The sequence below is a fragment of the Doryrhamphus excisus genome, linkage group LG3 (assembly GCF_037039965.1).
Source record: "Doryrhamphus excisus strain RoL-2023G ecotype Guam linkage group LG3, RoL_Dexc_Guam_v1.1, whole genome shotgun sequence".
Lineage (NCBI taxonomy): Eukaryota > Metazoa > Chordata > Actinopteri > Syngnathiformes > Syngnathidae > Doryrhamphus > Doryrhamphus excisus.
This window is the reverse complement of record NC_136359.1, coordinates 16,316,602-16,337,501: the sequence shown is the minus strand read 5'-3', so window position 1 is coordinate 16,337,501 and position 20,900 is coordinate 16,316,602. Positions and strand designations below refer to the sequence as shown.

General features: G+C 40.4%; 1 protein-coding gene across 4 annotated transcripts in view; it reads right to left on the bottom strand.

Annotated features, from left to right (window-relative positions):
• Nucleotides 1-20,900, bottom strand: part of acacb (acetyl-CoA carboxylase beta) — a 23,714-nt gene extending 2,814 nt beyond the window's left edge. The window contains exons 1-50 of one of the 4 annotated variants that reach the window (XM_078789758.1): nucleotides 20,389-20,899; nucleotides 17,101-17,233; nucleotides 16,496-16,634; nucleotides 16,307-16,416; nucleotides 16,126-16,207; nucleotides 15,958-16,056; nucleotides 14,918-15,027; nucleotides 14,726-14,836; nucleotides 14,424-14,633; nucleotides 13,721-13,891; nucleotides 13,476-13,637; nucleotides 13,227-13,390; nucleotides 12,365-12,515; nucleotides 12,180-12,283; nucleotides 12,012-12,093; nucleotides 11,799-11,944; nucleotides 11,587-11,737; nucleotides 11,375-11,509; nucleotides 11,052-11,198; nucleotides 10,756-10,944; nucleotides 10,297-10,397; nucleotides 10,124-10,212; nucleotides 9,908-10,032; nucleotides 9,659-9,772; nucleotides 9,431-9,544; nucleotides 9,260-9,349; nucleotides 8,362-8,480; nucleotides 7,421-7,444; nucleotides 6,568-6,708; nucleotides 6,372-6,471; nucleotides 6,195-6,302; nucleotides 6,068-6,124; nucleotides 5,953-5,994; nucleotides 5,662-5,877; nucleotides 5,387-5,542; nucleotides 4,993-5,196; nucleotides 4,730-4,885; nucleotides 4,527-4,649; nucleotides 3,715-3,984; nucleotides 3,319-3,416; nucleotides 3,127-3,247; nucleotides 2,930-3,040; nucleotides 2,696-2,839; nucleotides 2,496-2,616; nucleotides 2,329-2,425; nucleotides 1,222-1,318; nucleotides 719-854; nucleotides 452-629; nucleotides 239-351; nucleotides 1-155 (exon numbers count right to left, since the gene is read on the bottom strand). In XM_078789758.1, coding sequence (XP_078645884.1) covers nucleotides 1-155; nucleotides 239-351; nucleotides 452-629; nucleotides 719-854; nucleotides 1,222-1,318; nucleotides 2,329-2,425; nucleotides 2,496-2,616; nucleotides 2,696-2,839; nucleotides 2,930-3,040; nucleotides 3,127-3,247; nucleotides 3,319-3,416; nucleotides 3,715-3,984; nucleotides 4,527-4,649; nucleotides 4,730-4,885; nucleotides 4,993-5,196; nucleotides 5,387-5,542; nucleotides 5,662-5,877; nucleotides 5,953-5,994; nucleotides 6,068-6,124; nucleotides 6,195-6,302; nucleotides 6,372-6,471; nucleotides 6,568-6,708; nucleotides 7,421-7,444; nucleotides 8,362-8,480; nucleotides 9,260-9,349; nucleotides 9,431-9,544; nucleotides 9,659-9,772; nucleotides 9,908-10,032; nucleotides 10,124-10,212; nucleotides 10,297-10,397; nucleotides 10,756-10,944; nucleotides 11,052-11,198; nucleotides 11,375-11,509; nucleotides 11,587-11,737; nucleotides 11,799-11,944; nucleotides 12,012-12,093; nucleotides 12,180-12,283; nucleotides 12,365-12,515; nucleotides 13,227-13,390; nucleotides 13,476-13,637; nucleotides 13,721-13,891; nucleotides 14,424-14,633; nucleotides 14,726-14,836; nucleotides 14,918-15,027; nucleotides 15,958-16,056; nucleotides 16,126-16,207; nucleotides 16,307-16,416; nucleotides 16,496-16,634; nucleotides 17,101-17,233; nucleotides 20,389-20,864 — 6,792 coding nt within the window. In that variant the 5' untranslated portion in view covers nucleotides 20,865-20,899. Of the gene's footprint in view, nucleotides 156-238; nucleotides 352-451; nucleotides 630-718; nucleotides 855-1,221; nucleotides 1,319-2,328; nucleotides 2,426-2,495; nucleotides 2,617-2,695; nucleotides 2,840-2,929; nucleotides 3,041-3,126; nucleotides 3,248-3,318; nucleotides 3,417-3,714; nucleotides 3,985-4,526; nucleotides 4,650-4,729; nucleotides 4,886-4,992; nucleotides 5,197-5,386; nucleotides 5,543-5,661; nucleotides 5,878-5,952; nucleotides 5,995-6,067; nucleotides 6,125-6,194; nucleotides 6,303-6,371; nucleotides 6,472-6,567; nucleotides 6,709-7,420; nucleotides 7,445-8,245; nucleotides 8,481-9,259; nucleotides 9,545-9,658; nucleotides 9,773-9,907; nucleotides 10,036-10,123; nucleotides 10,213-10,296; nucleotides 10,398-10,714; nucleotides 10,945-11,051; nucleotides 11,199-11,374; nucleotides 11,510-11,586; nucleotides 11,738-11,798; nucleotides 11,945-12,011; nucleotides 12,094-12,179; nucleotides 12,284-12,364; nucleotides 12,516-13,226; nucleotides 13,391-13,475; nucleotides 13,638-13,720; nucleotides 13,892-14,423; nucleotides 14,634-14,725; nucleotides 14,837-14,917; nucleotides 15,028-15,957; nucleotides 16,057-16,125; nucleotides 16,208-16,306; nucleotides 16,417-16,495; nucleotides 16,635-17,100; nucleotides 17,234-19,026; nucleotides 19,304-20,388 lie in introns of those variants that run through there. The other 3 variants (XR_013627201.1, XR_013627200.1, XR_009129716.2) reach the window with 3 other exon arrangements.

Genomic DNA, 20,900 nt, shown 5'->3' with positions numbered 1-20,900 from the left:
GGTGATGACACCCTTTTCCTGCATCCTGCCAGGAGTGTCATGGAGATCCACAAACTGCACTGCCACCTGGTGGTAGATGGGCAACAGGAACTCTTCTCTTGCTTTGAGCTTTGCCTCTAGCTCTCTGCATTGCTTTTCAGGCAGATCTGGAGAAGCTAATTAAAAGGTAGGCATGCACATTTGTTCATCTTTTAAATACATTTTAATCCTTATATTGACAATGGTAAAAGCAGCTTACCCATCTTTTCAACCAAACCAGCATAGACAGAGTCCAGTCTCCTCATGGTCTTCAGCAGGTCTTTTTTCCTGAATTTGATCTCTACTGTGCCCTCAGCTTCCAGTACACCACCTCTGGACAGAGACGGGGACATTGACAATGAGTTAGACTGTTGATCGATTGTCATCATCTGTCACCCACACACATTCACACTATGTCACTTCAGTCACATACCTGCTCTCTCTGTCTGCATACAGCTCCATACACAGAGGATTGATGGTTGGATCAATGACTACCCAGGATCCTCCTCTTAGTTCAGCATGTGGCGGGATGTACACCAACACTGGCTGACGGAAACCACGCAAGGCATCCACAATGTAAGCCCCAAACTTTAAAATCTGGTCATACATATCTGGGAGAAGGAATGGCAACCCAAAGAAATCACTGCATGAAAGTTTGGTGTTTATGTGTTGCAGTACTTCAGCAGTGCTCATTATGTACCTTTCATTCCACCAGAGAAGCCCCTCCAGTTGGCAAAAACCATGAGAGGCAGACGCTCGCGGTTGAAATCACAAATAGCCTGAGCTGTTTTAAAGGCTGAATCTGGAAACCACACTTGTCCAGCCTGCTGTAGAACCTACAATAAACACATATGACCAGCCACATATTAAATAGGATACAGGCTCAACAGCCATTTCAGGTAGAGCAACACATCTAATATTCATATACAATACAAGAACTGCATCACTATTACACCTTAATGACAATAACAATACCTGTCAATAGTTACTAACATAGCCAAAGGGCAATTAACTTAACATGGTTATTATCGTGGCTGTAGTGTATATTGGTGTATTTCAGTGGATACGTCATGCCCCTCACCCCCGGGGGACAGAAATGTTTTCACAGCCATCTTTCCATGCCCTTATATTGGAGCTCATATTTGCTGTGCAGCTGCAAATGTGGTATGTGCAAAAAATGGGCCCATGCATAGACCTACTCACTTTGGATTCTGAATCCAAGTTGGCTGGATCAGCTGGGACGGTTAACTCAACAGTTCGTGTTTCCACAGCAATGACACCAAGGGGGATCCCTCCTAACCTGTATGATTTCAACCAATATTTAGGATTTAGGAGGTATATGGCAAAAGTGACTCACCCAAGCCAGGCTCTGTACTCAAGATGAAACTCTACAAAACCTACATTCCCAGAATTGAACAGTACTTAGACAGTGGTTATCCACTTACTTTGTCAAGTCCGTTTTTTTCGGCTTTGTGCTAATGTGTGAGTTCAAGTGGGCAAGTGCGCGTTTGACATCATTTTATTTTACTTCTGCTTAAAAAAAATCAAAACTATGCCAAGCAGAGTATTTTATACAAGATGAGCTAGTAATTATTATGGAGCTTAATTAAGCGTTCGCCACCAATACAGTGAAGGAAGAACGCCAGCATGCAGAGTGTTATTGCGCAAGTTAACACTGATTATTACAAAACCTAACCCTACGAGTCTTTTCATTTATCAACGCTCAACTTTCACATATTAACACTTATCCATTAAAAAAATAAATACAGTGGAGAAAGAACCTTTGTTTTTGATGTTGGTTTCATGAAATCTGCTGTATCTCGTTGTGACCAGTAGATAGGAGTGTTTGCCGCAACGTTTTTTCCCCTTTTTTGTAATAAAATAAGTGTTTTAATGAAGATGACTGATCCGTCAAAGTGTCCATTCCTCCAGAAAATATTGTAATATAAGAAGACTAACGGGTTGAGTAGTAACAGAACTGCTCTGCCATTTTCATCTGATAACATTAATTATTAATATTTCATATTGCATTTAATTTCTGTTGCTAACATGACACCATCTCAGAGTTAGATAAACGGTGAAACAGTGGCAATTTCATGGCTCACTTTACTTTAACTAGAATGTCTGGACATAACCTGGTCCCAGACAAACTATGAACTTAGCTTAAGTTACCATGGTGATACTGCTACTTTAAAAGAGAGCTACCTTCACTAACACTCAACACAGCTCGCAAACCCACTGAACTGGCTTTGCAGTTTTTTAGAGTGTATTTTTTTAATGCGGTGTTTTGAGTGTAAACAGAAGACTTACCGTGCTCTGCCCACGACCACAGTCTGAGCCCAAGAGCCCATGATTTCCATGAAAGAACCGTGGTCGAAGAATCCACTCTGCCAGGCACCTCTCACCACTTATAATAAAACAAGGATTTTAGTTACCAATAAACGTGTTTTGTTTTATTTTCAAATTCTGGCACTCACTGGGATGGGGTCTTCCAGTCAGCATCCAGCGAGGATCATATGGAGCTTTTGTAGGAGTGAACTCGATTTCTCTGTCTACTGGATCTGTGCTTGGTACAGCTGGCACAGGTGAGTGAGTGTTCTGTCGGGACAGCAGATAAGCTTTAATTAATGAGCCAAAAGGTTGACATGGGAATAGTAGCAACTCTACTCTGCAAAACCTTTGGCATGTAAGAAAGCCACTGCAAGATGGTGAAGACACCCTCAAAATCATCTGTCACAGTGGTGTGTGTGACTCCATTGTTGTGCATGATTTGGATGCCGCCAAGCTGGTTGTTGGACGTGTAGACCTCTCTGCCCAGAACCTACAGGGTCCAGGAAAGATGTAAGATTTTTTCCAGTTTTATGTGACGTCTGACAACCAACACTTAAAACATGCTGTTGCACAAACAAACCTTGTTAAGCGCACCAGCTCCCGTTAATATGATGTGAGAGTTCTCCACCTGGATCACCCTTTGGCCCAAACGGACCAGATAAGCCCCTATTCCAATAGCACGGCATGTCACCTATAAGAGTCCAAATGTAAAATACCAAAGTCAGAGAAAATCTAATTGGCTTGTTTTAGTTGGAGGTGTGTGTCATGTAAACTTACCATACTGATTGTAATGATCTCTTCATACGCTTGAGATGATTCTCCAGCAATGGTGCCAGATCCTCGCAAATTTTCAACCCCAAGTCCTTCATCCTTCCCTATGATGTCAGTGATGATGTACCTGGAAGAAAAAAAAATTGTAACAATGAGATTGACAAACTTATGTAGAGATACGTTGATGGTTTGTTATACCTGGACTCTCCACCTTCTTCCACGTGGTGACAGTGAACAGAGTTTGTAGCGCTTATTCGGGTGTAGTCATGTGGTGTCAGATAAAGGTATTTAAAACCCTAAAAAAAATAAAAAAAGGTAAACATGGATATTTTTAAAAATATGTATTTCAAGTTTGGAAACACTTTCTGGAGAAAGATGTATTTCAACAGCATTCCCATTTGTGGACATAATGTCACATTTTACCTATTCACATATACACAGTCTATAGATATAAAGTATATACAGACCTATGGCTGAATGTCTAGCAACACAGTCTGTACTCGCTATGGTTGGGAAGGAAAGAAAAGGCATAGGCCTCCAAAGACTGTTAGATCCTCAACAAGTGCCGGCAACTCAATGCTAGCAGGCCCTCACCTTGTAGGGGTCAGATGGGTCTATCCAGGCCACCTGGAACATGTGTCTGATCTCCTCAGCGAGGCCGATGCGTGCCCCACTGTTGGCAGCGATGTAAATGCGAGGGATGCCCTCAGCTCGAGCCAACTCAGAAGCCCTGAGAAACAGCTCATCTTCTTGAGGTCCAAATGACCCAATCATGTGGGTGATGTCATTACAAATGACAATGATGTCTCGACCTTCTGGGTATTCCTGAGTCTTCATCTTCATTCTGAAAGCGACTATTCCCACCTGATGAAGAGAGGTATATGTAATCATACGATAAGCACACTGACAAGTAACTACAGTGGGTATCTGCATGTGCACGTCATGTCAAGGACAAATATTTACATTTCTTTGAAATATTTAAGGCTGCACGGCCAACGAGTTGTTAGCGCGCAGCTAGGAGACCCGCGTTCAATACCACCTTCGGCCATCTCTGTGTGGATTTCTCCCCGTGCATGCGTGGGTTTTCCCCGGGTACTCCGGTTTCCTCCCACATTCCAAAAACATGCTAGGTTAATTGGTGACTCCAAATTGTCCATAGGTATAAATGTGAGTGTGAATGGTTGTTTGTCTATATGTGCCCTGTGATTGGCTGGCGTCCAGTCCAGGGTGTACCCCGCCTCTCGCCCAAAGACAGCTGGGTTAGGCTCCAGCACCCCCCGCAAACCTCGTGAGGATAAGCGGTAGAAAATGAAGGAATTAAATATTTAAGTGTTACAAACATGCAAAAAAAGATAGTGGCAAACACTTTCACACCACTGTATATATACATTTACTAAAAATCTTACATCATTGTCTCCAGGCAGGCGGTTCAACTGTACCAGTCTACCTTGTGGGTCCAGAACCAACTCGGTGCACATCAGAACATCTTTAGGATATATGTCCCCTGGACCCCACTGCTTAAACAGGGCCTATAGAAATGAGTGTAAGAGAGAAACTTCAATTTGGAGGAAAGATATCAAGTAATATAAAGTAATAGTCTTAGCAGGACCTGTCGGAACATCTCTGGGAAATCATAGACATATGTTGTGCCCAGGGTTTGAGCCTGAAACCGCTTGGCCTGCAACAGATCTTTGGTAACATATGGAGTGTTGATCAACATGCCTTGCATTGGACCCTGTTTGTCTCCATATGACTGGAACATAATCTAGAAGAAAAATTACTTACAAGGTAAATTAACGGAAATAAAGGGAATTAACATTTAGGTCATCAGTAGTAGCAAGTAAAATCACTACTACAGTATACGGTTCTAACCTGTCCAGAAGTTGGGTCGGTAACTTCCTTATACAGACTGATATCCAAGTAGTAGCCAGACTCATTAGTGAGAAAAAGTCGAATAGGAATGGCGTTCCCTGTGGGTGTCAGACGAATGTTGATTTTAAGTTCAGCTTGCAGGACTCGCAGCTTCCAAAGACGACTTCCATAGCGCATCACCATGGAGCGGACAGATTCCTCAATCTGAGAACCATAAGCAAAAAATGTTTATGAGAAAACGTTCACAATAGTAAGTAAACGCAGAAATACTGGAATACTACGTATAAATACCAACAAGGTTAAAATGCGTATGCTGGAAAGATTACCGGTATGCATTCCGAAACGTGTGTAACAGTATTATAGCAGCAGAGATGTGCCAGTACACTGTACTCACTTTAGATGGGTCCATAATGACAGTTGGGACAAAGTTGAGGAAGATGTGGTTGCAGTCTGTGCGCACAGTGGTGTTACTGAAGGCTACCTCCAACTCATCCATGGCCTCTAGTAGAAGACGTTCTCCCTCATTTTGAAGATACTCAAATGATGCTTCCTGGTTGCACAAGAACAGCACTTTAAAACTAAAGGCCCAATCAAAGGATAGTAACAAATAATCCATTGGGGAAAATAAATCTAAAAACGGTAAATAATAATAATAACAGTAAATTGTACCTTTGTAATCAAATCAGAATGGCGGATTATAGCTCGGATGAAGAATCTGTAATCGGTAACTTCAGCACCTTCCTGAACACGAGCAGCTCCCAGGTAGAGGTGCATTTTGTGGTTAGCACAAGGAACGGCTGTCATGTCAAAGTTCCTCATGCGGTTGAGTTCAAGCTGAAATGCTAACGCTGGCTCCAGATTACGGTAGATACGATCTTCCTGGAACTGTGCATAAGAACAGATAACAATGTGTGGTCCTAAATGCATGCATGAAAAAAAAAAAAAAAAATCAAAACATACCCCATCTCGTGCTCTGAAAGTGAAGAACTTGGGAAATTCCCTCTGTTGAAAAGAAGAGGTGTCAGGCAATTTTACTGTAGTTTTAAGCTATGCCACAGCAAAGGGGAAAAATTACCTTCTGGGCAACCAAAAATGTAATTCTTCTGATTCCATACTCAAAAAGGGATAGTCTCTAAAACACAAATATATACAATTCAGTAATTCTCTATACCTGCACATGTAAAATTGCTACATGAGCTGACCTTCGACTGAGCAAAGGAAGTTAAGGCAGCGACCAATTCGTCATCATCCTCAGTATCCGCTGTTTTTATTGACACGTTAATGATGTGGATTGGATTGTCCCTGGTGTTCTGTTGGAGAGTTGAGGAAGAAGACATTGTATCTCCAGACAAATATCCAAATGACAAAAAAGCACTCACCTTGAAATTCTCGTCTTCATAAAAACTGGAGCAGGACTCTAAAAACGACATATTCTCCAGGAGAGGCTCTGCAAAGCTGCACAGGACTTCATCAAAGTTCCTACATAAATACAGTATTAACTCTTTATTATTATTGACCTACAATCTACTTTGCATTACTTTATTAAACAAATAAATAAAATCCTATATAATAGACCTTGTGAAGTCATCAAAACACTGGAATGCTACCATAGCGCCCATGCGTTGACAAGGTGGAGACAGAGCTCCATCCAGAAAAAGCTCACTGCTCTGCCGCCTCATTTTCAACTGGCCTGAAGCATTTACTGGGACAGGAACCCTAATAAAAGAAAGAAGCGTGAGTAGTGAGGAGCAGATAAGTGCCACTCAATCACTGGTGAGACAGATGTGCGCATTTTGACAAACAAAATAATAAAAGACAATTGACACAATAAGACAATTGCAACTATGGTTGTATATTTTCCATATTATAAATATAATTTGTGAAATTATCCATTTCCATTTCAATATTCCATTGAAAGCATTATAATTTGTTATCCATTTTCTATACAGCTGATTCTCACTAGTGTCGCAAGTATGCTTGGCCTATCCCAGCTGTCCTCAGGCAAGTGGCGAGGTTCACCCTGGACTGGTTGCCAGCCAATTACAGGGCACATATAGACAACCAACCATACACACTCACATTGGCAACTATGCACAATTTACAGTCTATGATTTGTTAAGAAGATCAAAATTGAGCATCAAAATCTGGCGACAACAACATTTCAGGCTTGGGATTTGTAAGATGAATATGAACAAACATGATTGAGAAGTCTGAACCTCTCAAAAAGCTTGACTGATGACAGAAGCTTTGCTTTTGGAGAAGCTCAGCTAAAAAGGTGAATTAGGAACGACCTGTTACAACGGTCCTCAAGAGCAGATGTTTCTGGTTTCACAGGAACGAGAGAAAGGCAACACAGTGCAACTGGCATGCTTTGCTGTGAGACATACACACCATCAGGTGTAGCTGGCTAGGAGAAGCTTTACTCTACCTGTTCAGAGTAGGGCTGCTCCCTCTGAAATAAGATGATTGACAGGTGAATATTAGCAGTGGAGGATCAACATCCTCCTCTAATTCTAGGCATTATGACTAATACTGCATTTTCCAGTTCAGCGGGTAAAACTATTCTATTAAAAACAAAAAAAACAAGGTTAGTCATAAAAACATCACAGAAAATGTTATTTACACTGATGTCATTGAAAGATAGCTGGGTTCTGCCTACAGATTTGCAAGACCAGACAGGAAGTAGAATTTTTTGACTGGTTCAAGAGGTCACCCTATGCTAGGGGTCGGCAACCTTTACCATCAAAAGAGCCATTTTGGTCTCCAGTAAAAAAAAAAAAAAAAGATAAATCTAGAGCTGCAAAACATTACACATCTTATAAACTTGTAAAAAACCATAATCTCTTTTAAATGTTACCTGTTACAACAACAAAAGTCAACAACTAGAAGTGCGCCGTGCATGTGAAGACCAACTCTGAAATAATTTAACCACTTTTTTGAGTGGTGACCATATTTGTGTAGAATTAAATTAAAATGTAGCCAAGTATAACATAAAAAAGTCCACCAGGGTTCACATATCTGCATATCAGTGTCTGCGCAATACCATTTATGCCTGCACTGAATTGTCATCAATGGCCATTGTATTGGTCCTGTCTTTGCAGAGAGAGGCATTCTTTCATCTTCTGAATAATTTCCTGTTTAGTTAATTTGGAGAATAAATTCTCTGATATTTTTCTGAACAATTCTTTCATGTATTCTCCATCTGTGAATGGCTTCCCCCTCCTTCCAATTTCAAGTGCAGCCACAGGTTGCCAACCCCTGTCCGATGCTATCACTACACAAATAGCAGTATGATACATACATTGTGGATCTTAGATCAGGGTGTCATTCATCACCAGAATAATGTTAGCAGTTTTAGCAAAATGTTACCGGTTGGGATGAGATGACGGCAGCATAAATTGAAAATCTACAGCACACGTTCCGTCCTGCAGCTGGTGATGCTGTATGCTGTTGAGCTCATAGGCGATGTAAGCTCGACGCACATATACCTAAATGAAAAAAGACAAATTACTAAATCATCAATCAAGATTATAACACCTTATAAGACAGAGATAAGCTCAGGCTAAATTGCTAATTAGTTGAAAATGATTTCGAAAAATACTACATACTGTCATCCCGCAGTTTTTCACAAGATTCTTCATATGTGTGATTCCTTTCATTTGATTTCCCTATATTGCTGTTTACCTGTTGTGCTTTTTCCACTTTTCCAACCTAGAAATGTAGTAAGAATGTTGTATTCTTGTGTTAAACTTTCAGATGAGTTTAGCGCATTTAGAAGTCAGCCCTAAAATAAGTTTGGGATGGCTCAAAACACTTGGTTTCAAAAGGCATGGTGAAACTGCCCCTTTGAAAAATAGCATAATAGGCATAATAGGTCCCCTTTAACAGGCATGACGTGTGGGCCTCCAATGTGACTCCCTTTGCCACTTGCGTTTCTTAGTTTCATTAAAAGGTCTTCCTGTCCTTTCCTAGCTGAAGGAAGATTGTGTGCATGTATACAAGTATGAGTATAAGTGTGAGACGGAGAGAGAGAGAGACAGACAGAGAGAGAGCGAGAGAGTGAGAGCAAGAGAGGGAGCGAGGGCGAGAAAGAGAGAGAGAGAGAGAGAGAGAGAGAAAGAGAGAGAGAGAGTGTGCATGTGTGGGCATGTGTGTAGCTGTCTGGAAGAAGACATTTAGAGAAATCCAAAGTTCTTTTTCTCTTGTAGTCCTTCATAAACCAACAACATAGTCATGAATGTTTAAATATCAATAACAATCTGCATACCTCCAAAGCAGCCATGCAAACAACTTGATTGGAGTGATAGAAAAAATTCGGCAATACATCAAAAATGGAGGTCTCAGACAGGATGAGTTTCTGGGAGAAATTGAGGATAATATAAATCTTGTGATGTCAAAGCTGCTTGACAATGTCATGACTTGTATTTGTAATACTTGCCTTTAAGTTTTCCGGGCAAAACTGATGGCCGTACATGTCAATGGCCGACAGGAAGATTGACTCCACTTGATTGTGCCTCAGTTCATACGATGGTAAATGGGAGGCAATCAGCACCTACATTACATGGTATATGAGAGGTTTATGTCAGCAAAGAAAAATACTGTATTCCACACCCACATAAAAGTGACAAAAAAAAACAATATTAAACTGCTATGCATGTAACCTTACTTGTCTGGCCCTTAAGGCAACCTTTGAGTTCTCCATCTTGCTGAGCTGTGTGAGTTCATTGAGAATGGCCATAAGCTCATCTGCGAGGGTCGGATCTCTTCCACATAATTGATCCTATGTGAAGTCAAAGAAATACAATTCTTAGTGGGCTTTCAAGTGTGATGACCCCTTCACACAATTGATCCTACATTTAAAAAATCTTTGTTGTAAGAGTTGTGATTAATCAGTGAAAAATGACGAAGGCCTTACAATAAGCATTGTGACCAGGATGTTCTTCTTGAAGACCTGGGCATGAGAGAAGATGTATTCCAACACAGGACTCATGTCAGGCTTGTACTGCTCTCTCAGGTTGATGACGCACTTGTCATAATGAGCTGCTTGGGGGGGGGGGGGTATGAATCACACAGAATTCACAGTTAAGAAAAAAAATTGATTCAAGAGTTTTGTTAAGCATATTAATGTCACCTTGCTGAAACTCCATCTCTACTTGCAGGTACCGCTTCAATAAATCCAGAACCACAGACTTCATATAACCACGTATTCCACTACGGTACCTGGAGTATGTCATCAGACACAAACCATTAACAACAAATATTTTTGCTCGAATACAGTAGTGAGTATATAATGAAGACTCTTGCCTCTGTACAAGCTGAACTACACTTTGAGTGTTAATAAAGAACACTTCCCGATCTGCCTTCCTCTGCAATGTTGCCGCATGGCTGTCGAGAATATTTGCAATCTGGATGTACCCCAAAAAAAGTGTTTCTGTTTAATATTGTTAATATATGTTACATCACACAATGTACACAATGACGTTACAGTGCTCAGCATTAATAAGTACAAAAAAACACAGAAACACTTGTTGGTCAGCTTTGAATGACATTGTCAAGTATTAATGTAACTAGAAGTTTATTATTGTGATTGTAGTGTACTGTATACTGCATAATAATGAAGTGTTTGTGTATTATTATATTATATTGATGGATTACATTTTTTCCATCAACTTTAGAACAAATGAACATAAATGGTCTTAATGATTGAATAGACTGTACTTACTTATGCTGAGCAGTGATTATAAGAAGAGTTTAGATTCCCACCCTTTGGCTTGGGAACTGGCACAGGACAGAGGTGATGTTGCTGGCATATTGGGCCATGACTTTACGGATATCTTTCTCAACACCAGGCGGGATACGTCCCGCTACACTAGTCATGATTTCCTGCAGTTCCAGCAGTGGCAGAGAGGGATCCCTCAGAGTCTTCATGAGTGTTGCTACCCACTGTTTGAGCTACAAAGAGGAAAATCCACACAAGGAGTCAGTACGACCGAGGCCTGTCACGATAATCAAAAATGTATTAACAAAATTATGTGGCTGGTCAATTTGCTACTATGTACCTTTGTGCTAAAGTATGGTTCTTCAAGGCAGTACCCATCCATTACTTTAACTAGGTTTTCAAGGACACTGTGGAACACCTGATGGAGCTTTTCCCCAACAATGGGCAATGGTTGCTGTGGTGGCAAAGTGGCTGTATTGAGCTCCACCTACAGTATGATGCAACAACAGGGTCAGGACATTATTTGCAGCATTATTTTTGCAGCAACTTCTGTAGTAGAGCACCAAAACAACACACATACTATAGTTTCCTTTCCAAATGTTTCCACACAACACTTAATGTCTGCAATATCATATCTAAAACATGTAAGTACAGATAACTTGCCCGATGTATGCTGCTAGGGTCATCCAGCTCCATATGTGCCACCACACAACCGGACTGAAGAACTGCACCAGGCCTCTTGACAAAATGTACATGCCCGGACTGCTGCACAGTCAGAGTCATCACCATCTTCATTACCTGAGCCCACAACATAAAAAGCAGATCACATATAATACTGTAATGTACACATTAAAAATGAATCTTATCAAATGCACCTCAATTTCTGCGTAGGTCTCGCCAGCGCAAATATGAGCGCCATCGTCAACAATATACTGCAGGAGTTTACCAGCAGAGGGAGATCTTAGCACTGTGGGATCCTTTTCTTTCTCAAACACACAAGTCTTGTTGCCAACAGTGATGCGGTAGCTGCAGGAAAAAAAGTAGCACTATAAAATGTGTTTGTTTCTTTTGAGTAAAATAGTCTTACCTATCCACCTCTTCCTTCATGTACGTGGTGTGACTGCTTCCATCGTAGGAAAGCAGAAGGCCACCATCACTCAGCCTGTGGACATCGATTTCAATGTCGGAGCCATTCATTATAATAACATATGTTGTTGGGGACTGTCGAGCAACCTGAATGCAACCGTACAGGTTACTGAATGATTCTGTAAACTCAACTTAAAATGGGAATAAACAATACCTTCAAGCAGAATTTGACTCCTTCATAGATGAGATCCACATTGACACAATTAAGGAGGCTGGCTGCAGGCAGAACTTGGCCTCTGTGGACATGGAAGAGTTTGGATGCACAATAGTTATACTAAGAGTGAATGGATGTGAAAACTGTGGAAAATGATTTTGCTCTGACCTTTCCAGAGAATGCAGAAAATCAGACATGCTCTTTCTGAAGCTTGCATCAGCAACATGCAAAGCCCCACAGACAATCCCCAACATGGTGTCTGGTCTCTCAGCCTGCATGTAGGTCACGTAGCCTCTCGGTACTAAATATTTCCTTGGTCCATATGTTGATATCTACATTAAGCTCTCTCTTACCTGTACTTTCTCTGCAATGAGGTGATCCAGCCAGCCTGTGTCAATGTCATTGTTTCGAAAGCTCTCCGTTTCTAGCAGCTTAATGAGGTATTCAACGGTGGTCCTGAAGTCACCTCTAATTGACAGCTCCTTCATAGCCACCACCATGTTCCTGAAGCACACACAGTGCAACCACAGTGTGACTCAAACAAATGACACTAATGGAGAGAATCTGTGTCTTGTATTTTTCTTATTGGCATGTGTAATATATAACCAGAAGACAGACTTATTTTGTGGAAAGGCATATTTTTGGTTATTCTGATGATTTTGGTTATGTTGATGAGTAAATGCATAACAAAGGCAGCACTTCCTCGCTTTTTTTAATGCGCCATGTGTAGGAATTGGCAGCGGAGTTACATACAATACGATACATACAAAAGAAAACAAATATTTTAGCATATGAATGGGACGGCACTTACGTGACATAGAATTTAGTCATTTTTCTGCATTGCTGCAGTATCCATTTAATAACTACTTAGCTCTATGTCAGCTACTGTAAGTAGTGCAGCTGCACAAGCTCAGACGTCATTGAGCTTGTTGCAGAATTATATACAGATGGAGGAGAATTTTACTCTAGTTTTGTTCACTTAGTATGGAATTATTTCAGGAGCAAAATGCGAATGAAAGGGTTGAAAAATGTACTCGTGCTCCCTTTATTTTTTTCCACTCGCACAGTCTAATTTCTAGACGCATATGCGAATGAATTAGTCGCACTATACAGCGCTGAAGAGGACTTTTTTTCCTCTGTCTATTCTATTTCTCTGTTTTTCCATGTTTGAGGAGGTTAAGCATTCCTAATAGCCAAAAACAAAAAGACACTTACGAAATGGCTTCTTCTCGGTTCTCACCCCAGGAGAAGCAGTGACCAAACTGTGAATCAGCAAATTCATGCAGACCGCCAGTTGCTCCAACACTGAAGTAACCCCAGACATTTTTACTGCTGCGAAAGTTCAGCTCTTGCACTGTGCCTGAACTGGGTTTGAAGCCCTATTTACAACATGAGGTTATTATTATTATTATTATTATATAAAAAGGATGGAATGTTAGTAGCACTGATGAGACAGAGCTTTACCTCGTCAGGGTTCTCACTGGTGATTCGGGCCGCTATGACATGGCCTCTTGGACTTGGTGGACATTCTGGAGTCTCAAAGTTAATAACACTGTCACCCCATGGAGTATCTCCATAAAGCAAGCGAATGTCTTTAATTCTGTGAAGGGGTATTCCCATAGCAATCTGTTGGAGATGACACCAGATGGAAGATGTCCATATGGAGAATCTGTGTTCTGTTTTTCTTTGGCCAGTCAAGTGAGTTTTACCTGAAGCTGGGCAGCCGGAAGGTTTACATCACCGATCATTTCTGTACAAGGGTGTTCCACCTGGAGACGGGGATTCAGCTCCAAGAAATGGAAACTTCCATCCTCTGAGAAAAGGTACTCCACAGTGCCAGCACTGACATAGCCCACCATCTTTGCTAGTCTTACAGCATACTGGGTCAGAAGGGGGGAAATGAAATGCAATCTCTCAAATAAAGGGATAGTTTGGATTTTTGACTTGAAGTTGTATGACATCCCTATCAGCAGATGAAGACACTTGCATCATCTTCTGCAACGCATCTTGTTTACGTGTATGCTGCACCAGAAGATGCCAGCGCCTTCACCACATTCACAAGAATAGTCAGGTGGCAGCGCGCAAGGATACGACGGGAAACAAATATAATACCGAGGGATTGGAGAGGGCTGATTTTTTTCAATGAGACATTTTTATTATGCAAATGTATCACACATTTGAATGCATATTGTTTTGAGAAGCCAAACTCTTTGCTTAAGTGACCCAGCACCTAAATGGAGCTATGGTTCCTCGTCACAAAATCTGACCAGAACTGGACCAAGTAGGGAGGGTAAGTCACTGTTGATGCACTGGAATGCTGAGGAGGATGTCATACAACTCCATGTCAAAAAACTATCCCTTTAAGCAAGTGATAATAAAAGTTGGAGCAAAAACATGCATTCATTAACTGACCTGTTCCATCTGCTCAAATGTCGAAGGTGCAGCTATGGTTGCAGGAGCTTCCTCTATAATCTTCTGGTGCCTTCTTTGGATGGAGCAATCTCGGCCAAACAGAGAGATGGCATTGCCATATTCATCAGCCAGTATCTGAACCTCGAGGTGTCTTGCATGCTGGGCCAGCTGCATTATGAAAATAGGCGAGCCAGGTACTTCTGTCTGAACCTGGACCATGCACATGTTTGTCACAAGAGAGACATCGCAAAAGTGAGAATGGAGTATACTGACAAGCAAGTGCAATTACGAAATTCACAAACCTGTCTAAAGGAGCTTGTAAATTCATCAGCACTTTCTACTTTCCTGATACCTTTCCCCCCTCCACCCTCAGAGGCCTTGATGACAACTGGATAACCAATTCTTTTTGCTCCCTGTCAAAAGAGACATGCAATGCGATGCAATTACCGAAGTCATTTGGTAAAACAGCAGACAGAGTTGTTCAAAAAGCCTACCGCCAAACCCTCGTCGACATCAAGAACACAGCCTTGTGTGTAAACCTCCTGAGGAACACTGATTACATTGCCAGGTCTTTGGTCGTCTTCTGTCCAGTCCACTCTCAAACCTGGAGCACAAGTGGCAGAGCAGGGTAAAGCATTCATCCATATAAAGTATGAATGTCACAATACTGGGTTCACAGGAATGTCAATGTCAATCTAGTACTGGCAAACAGACTTTTGTCACAAAACAATGAAGGTATATTTTTTTTATGTTTTATAACTTTGCACATACGACCCAAGCATGATGCTAACTGTTGAACTTTATACCACATATTTAAGCAAAAACAAAAAATTATAAAAGCTAAAATAATGACGCCAGTTGTAGTTGCTACTATTGATAATGTATATGTAGTTATGTAAATACACATGTAAAATAGATTACAGTTGATTAGTTTTATGTATATGCTAAAGGAACTACAGTTCCTGTGATGCTTGCAATTATGTTCCAGGGAGTAGTGAAGTAGATGCTACTATCACATGTTTTGGTCGAAGTCTGACGCAGTCATTGTGTTTTGATGCGACTAATCTTAAATAACTTTAATCAAATGTAGAATTACTAAATGTAGAACTTCTGCTTGGCCATTAACATCAATTCTAAACTGCTGTTGGGCATGACATTACTTGTTAAACATCACTGTGCTTCTTCACAAGTCATTTGAATCAAAGCAGTAAAAGATTAACTCTGTGTTTTGCTTTTTCTTTTACTTTTCAACATGACTGCAAAAGAAGGACCATCCGCTTTGAAAATAATGGCCACAACTATAATAATATAAACCGGAAGTACTATCTACTTACGTATTTCTGTATGCATTATTTCCTATTTGAGAAATTCCTTCAAAATTCAAACAAATGGGAAGTCAACCAGAGCCCTGCAACAAATTGTGTTTAACCTTGGAGGCTCTACTGTATTTTCTAATTTACAAAAATAAGGAAGTACAGAGTACACACAGTTGCTTATATGTAAAACGAGACTGGGAGAACAGGTAAAATATCACCTGATCCACTCCATGGTAGTGTGGGAATGTCTGCACTCTGGGCCACAATGGAAGATGCCACCTTATCTCCAAGAGCCCACATAGCTTTGCTGGAAGGCCCTAGGATAAACACCAGATTTTTTTTAAAGCACTAACATACAGTATGTTCAAACAAAAAACGTGTTGTACCTAAAAATGAAATGCCTGCTTTATCCAGCAACTCAGGCAGTTTAGGATTTTCTGAGGCATGACCCCAGCCGGCCCACACCGCCTGTTAATTTCACATAGACATTATATTTTATTACTACTTGTATCACCAACTCAACCAGGACACCAGCCAAATCATTATATAAACGCCACTGTGTTTTACCTGAACTGGGATTCTTTTGGCAATGTCCACTATCAACTCTACATTGGCATAGTTGTTATTGTTTGGCCCACCAGGAACAGGCACATAATGGTCTGCCATTTTGATGTATTCTGGAAACATATACAGTTTGACAGTGGTTCATTTTGCAGCATTTTAATGGTGTGTTCAAGTGGGAGTGTCATGTTGTACCTGCATTTGCTTTCAAGTCTTCAGGGGTGACCATGACCACGAAGCGGATGGTCCTCTCATTGCGAAACATCTCGTAGGACCAACGACGAATGGAGCGCATGCATTTGACTGCAGCAATGCCGTTGTTGGCAATCAGCACCTATAAGTAGTTTCATCATATTGAACAATGTATTACTGTACATATGCTAGTATACAATTATAACAAATACCGGAGGATTTAGCAAAAACTGTAGACATACACAAACACACACAAAGAGAAAAACCCAGGGATGTCCAAACCTTTTCAAGAGAGGACTGCATATGGAAAATTCAAAGGATGCGGGGGCCATTTGGATCGTTTTTATTTTGCAAAAAGGTTAAAATATGTTTTTCTATGTTTGTAATGACAAACCTTTGTCTCAGCTTTGTGTTATATTATTATTATTAGTTAGTATCACATTTCAGCTTTTCCTTGTTGCATTACACCTTTGCTCATTTTTCAAAATTTGTGCAGTTTAATGGGCCAATAAAAACAAGCTGTGGACCGCAAATGACCCCTAGTCCACACTTTGGACACCCCTGGACTAACCCGTGCCAATAAAAAAACAGTTTGCTTTTTTTCTTACTTTTTCAATGACACGGTTGCCACCGAAGCGAGTGACAAACTCGGCAGGTGAGGCAACAGTGAAGTCTCGCTGTAGATCCATCTTTCTGTGTTCACGCCCTTTTTTCAGCAAGTGTAGACCAGACATGCTCGGCCTGGAGAGGAAAGGTAGCACAGGTAAATAGCTAAAAAGCAGTACCAGTTGGTAAGAACAAAACAAGCTGCGAAAATCCGAAGACAAAGTCAGAGTCAAAGTCAAAGTACACTCTGTGTCTACCAGCCAATCTCGAGCCTTATCTTGCTATCTGCTGTTGTCAAGTGCAACTTCATAACTTCAAATATGATCCAACTGTTCTTAACAAAACCAGAGGGATGAAAACTATAAGTAAATTAAATAAATGTTTCAGGGTTGAGACTAACATTTAAATTTATTAATCTGAAGCCTGTTGTTTCAATTAATTACGAAATCAGTTAAGCCCTACACAAACCAAATTGATATGAACTAAACAATAGCCACGTATACATGGACCCAAATATTCCGCTTGCATTCGGTTTATTTGGTCCTTTCCCCAAAACCGATTGAGGTATCATATATTCTTTAAGCGCATTCTCAGGTGTGACGCAACACGTAGCTAGAGACGTTCCTCAGGTTTAAACACAGGACTGCTGCGGAAAGTTTGTTTTTGATCCAAACTTTGAAAGAACTGAACATCATTTCAAGACTGGACGGATGAAAAACAAAACAAACTTTCGTAGATCGGATATTGGAATATCCCTTTACATGTGTCCCATTGTTTTCAGAAAGTCATTCAGAAAACTTCCATTCAGAAAAATGAAAAAACTCCTCATGTAACCATGGCTACGAACAGATCAGAAAAGAGACAAAAATGTCATCGTTTTCCATAGTCAAAGCTGATATGTGTGAATATCTAATAAAATAATTGTCCTGCTTTTATGCTTTTATTTAAAGAAATTAAAACTATACACATTTGAGAGGATGAAATCCTATTGTAAAAAAAAAATAATCAAATGCCAAAATAGTTGTCAATTAATTTGATAATTGATTAATCATTGATTCATTAACTGTTCAACCTCTAAAATAGTCCAGTAACGTCATTGTCCTATGCATTTATAGGAAAGTTCTAAGAATGCTATATATATATATATATATATATATATATATATATATGCTATGCATTTCTTAGAAAACTGTATATGTAGTTCTAAAAGAGTGACACGTAATACCCAGTGGTGATGATAAGATATGATTTATTGCTGTCATGCACTTCCCTGAAAATATACTGTACGCAATCACAGGTCAAAACCCCTACACAATCTAATGACTTCCAATACAAGAGCTGGACCAAAGATTCTGACTTAACAGAGATAAAAATTCTCAGTTTGGATGGCAACTGAAAACTGAAAATACAGCATGAGTGCTTATTTAGCTGTATGAAAGAGATAATGCCTCTCCGATGAAAAACACATTTAAGCACAATTCTGCTAACTCAAGCACTGTCCATTCCAAAGTATCACAGCAGTTGGACCATTTTTGTCTTAAACTGTTGCTGAAATGCTGCCAGCAACTGTACTTGTTATCGCCTTTTCCATTGTCAAGCGATTTTAATGAAATCATCTGATGTTTTTCCTTGTTGTGAGCACAGGAGGTAGTGCCATAAACGTCTGCCTTTGGAAGATGAGGAGCACAATATCCTAACTTTGGTCATGAAGCTCTGTGATGCCACCACACCACAATTTAACAACTGTGTTTACATCTTGTACTTCCCTCCTCTGGAGAGAATCAAACAAGCACCAAGATAAGCTCAGACTACGTACAGCTAACATGAGTAATTCTTGTTGCTGAAAAGAGCCTGCAGATATTTGGATCACAAAAAAAACACACCTCAGCTTTCGTGTCAAATGACTCAAAGGCTTAAAATTGACTGACCTTTGGAGATACGGGTACCAGATGGACAAACATCTCCCTCCATAATGTAGCACCCTCTGCAATCTCGTGTGATGTAATGGTGAGATTAATAACACTTCCTGTCAGTCTGTTCCTTTTGCTTCTCCCCTCCCACGAGTAAGATAGGACCGATCACAAGCTGCTTATTATAAGTTTAAAACAGAGGACAGTCAACAGTCGAAGGAAACAAAGTGTTTGTTCAGCTACATTTCATGAAGACAACTACTTTTGGTCCAGGAAAAACATCCAATGTTGTACATACCAGGTCTTGTAGTTTTTTTTTTAAGACATGCAAAGTTTTGGTCTCGTTTCAATAGAGAAATCACACCATTCAAGAAACCCTGTCAAACTTTTTGTTTGGATTTCTAAGCCATTTTCAGAGCACAGAAATAATCTGTTCCAAATGCAGCCATCAGAAAGCCTTTTTTAACTGTACATGCATGGAAGTAAAACCTGTCGCTCAAGTGTAAAAATAAGTGAAGCACTGTTAATATTAAAACGTTAAAAAAAAAATTATTATGAGGATGTGATTTGCATTGGATTCTAAATGCCAAGTTGGCTTACAAAACACTGCACCTTGACTTTGGTAACAAGTGATGCTAGATTCTTAGTAATTTGAGTGCTTAACATTGTATGTAAATATTTTTTCTCTCAACAAACATTGCAGAGGCTGGTCCTGTTTGAAGGATTACACAAAATCAACCCCAGAATTAAGGTTTTGTTCCATACTGAAGTGACCTCTCAACATGCTGACAGTCTGTGTGATAGCCCTTGCAATCCTCAAGTTGTGTACCAACTTAAGAGTATAAGACACTGTACAGCATTTGTAGATGAATTATACAGGTACTCTTTGAGTATCTAATGTAGAAAATGTTTTGAAAAGAAACGTCCTACCTTACTCTACTCTTTAAAAATTCTTGCTAACACACATGAAGAAGCCAGACAAGAAGAATGTGAACAGTGCATTGTACTGCTCTCCTATTGCTCCTCACGACATAGATTACAAAGATCATTTGTAGGTGTTTTTTTGCCACGGTGATTGGCTGGGATTTAACATGTAGCCACAGCACAACTTTCAAAGGCGCTCTGGTTCCAATAATAGAGCGAGAGGGTGTGTAGTGCACAAGAATATCACAGGTCAGTTTGTTGTAGTCAGGTGATGAGGGGCAGTTTGTGAAAAGAGGGCAAGTAAGACCACAAAGACTGTCACTAACATCCCACAAATGCGGACACATTTGCACTAATCAAGACTAACAACCGTTACAAACATGCTTCCATGTGGAAGGCGACTCACGTGTATGACTCAACATACTTTATATACCACATTAAATAATACTATCTTACTTCATGCCTGAGGAACTGGACTCCGCTGCTTCAGAGGACGCGTGATAACGAGGTGATTTGGCAGTGAAGGTCAATGGCTGCGATGAACCACTCGGTGGTTTGGTTGCCAACGGTTCATCGTCTGAAGAATTATCCTCCGATGCTCCAAGAATAAACTTGAGACGTTCCCTCCCTTCAGGCCCAGATCTGAACATTGGAGCATTGGCTCTTGAAGTTTTTGGGGTGATGATAGGCTCTTTCACATGAGGACCCACTGAAGAACGGGGAGCTTGGACAATGTTATTCTCCTGGTGTGACGACACACTCTGTTGGCCTGGATGAGGGGAGTGTGCAACAGGCACATCCTCCTGTTGTACAGAGGGACTGCTGCCTAATGAAGATTCATCTCCTTTCTCGGGCATTGCTACTAGGTGTCTAATCCTCCGCAGGAGAAAAAAAATCCATAGGATGAATCCTAAAACTGCAAATGTGCCCATACATTGTCCAGACACTGAGGGGAAAAAAAGAGAAAA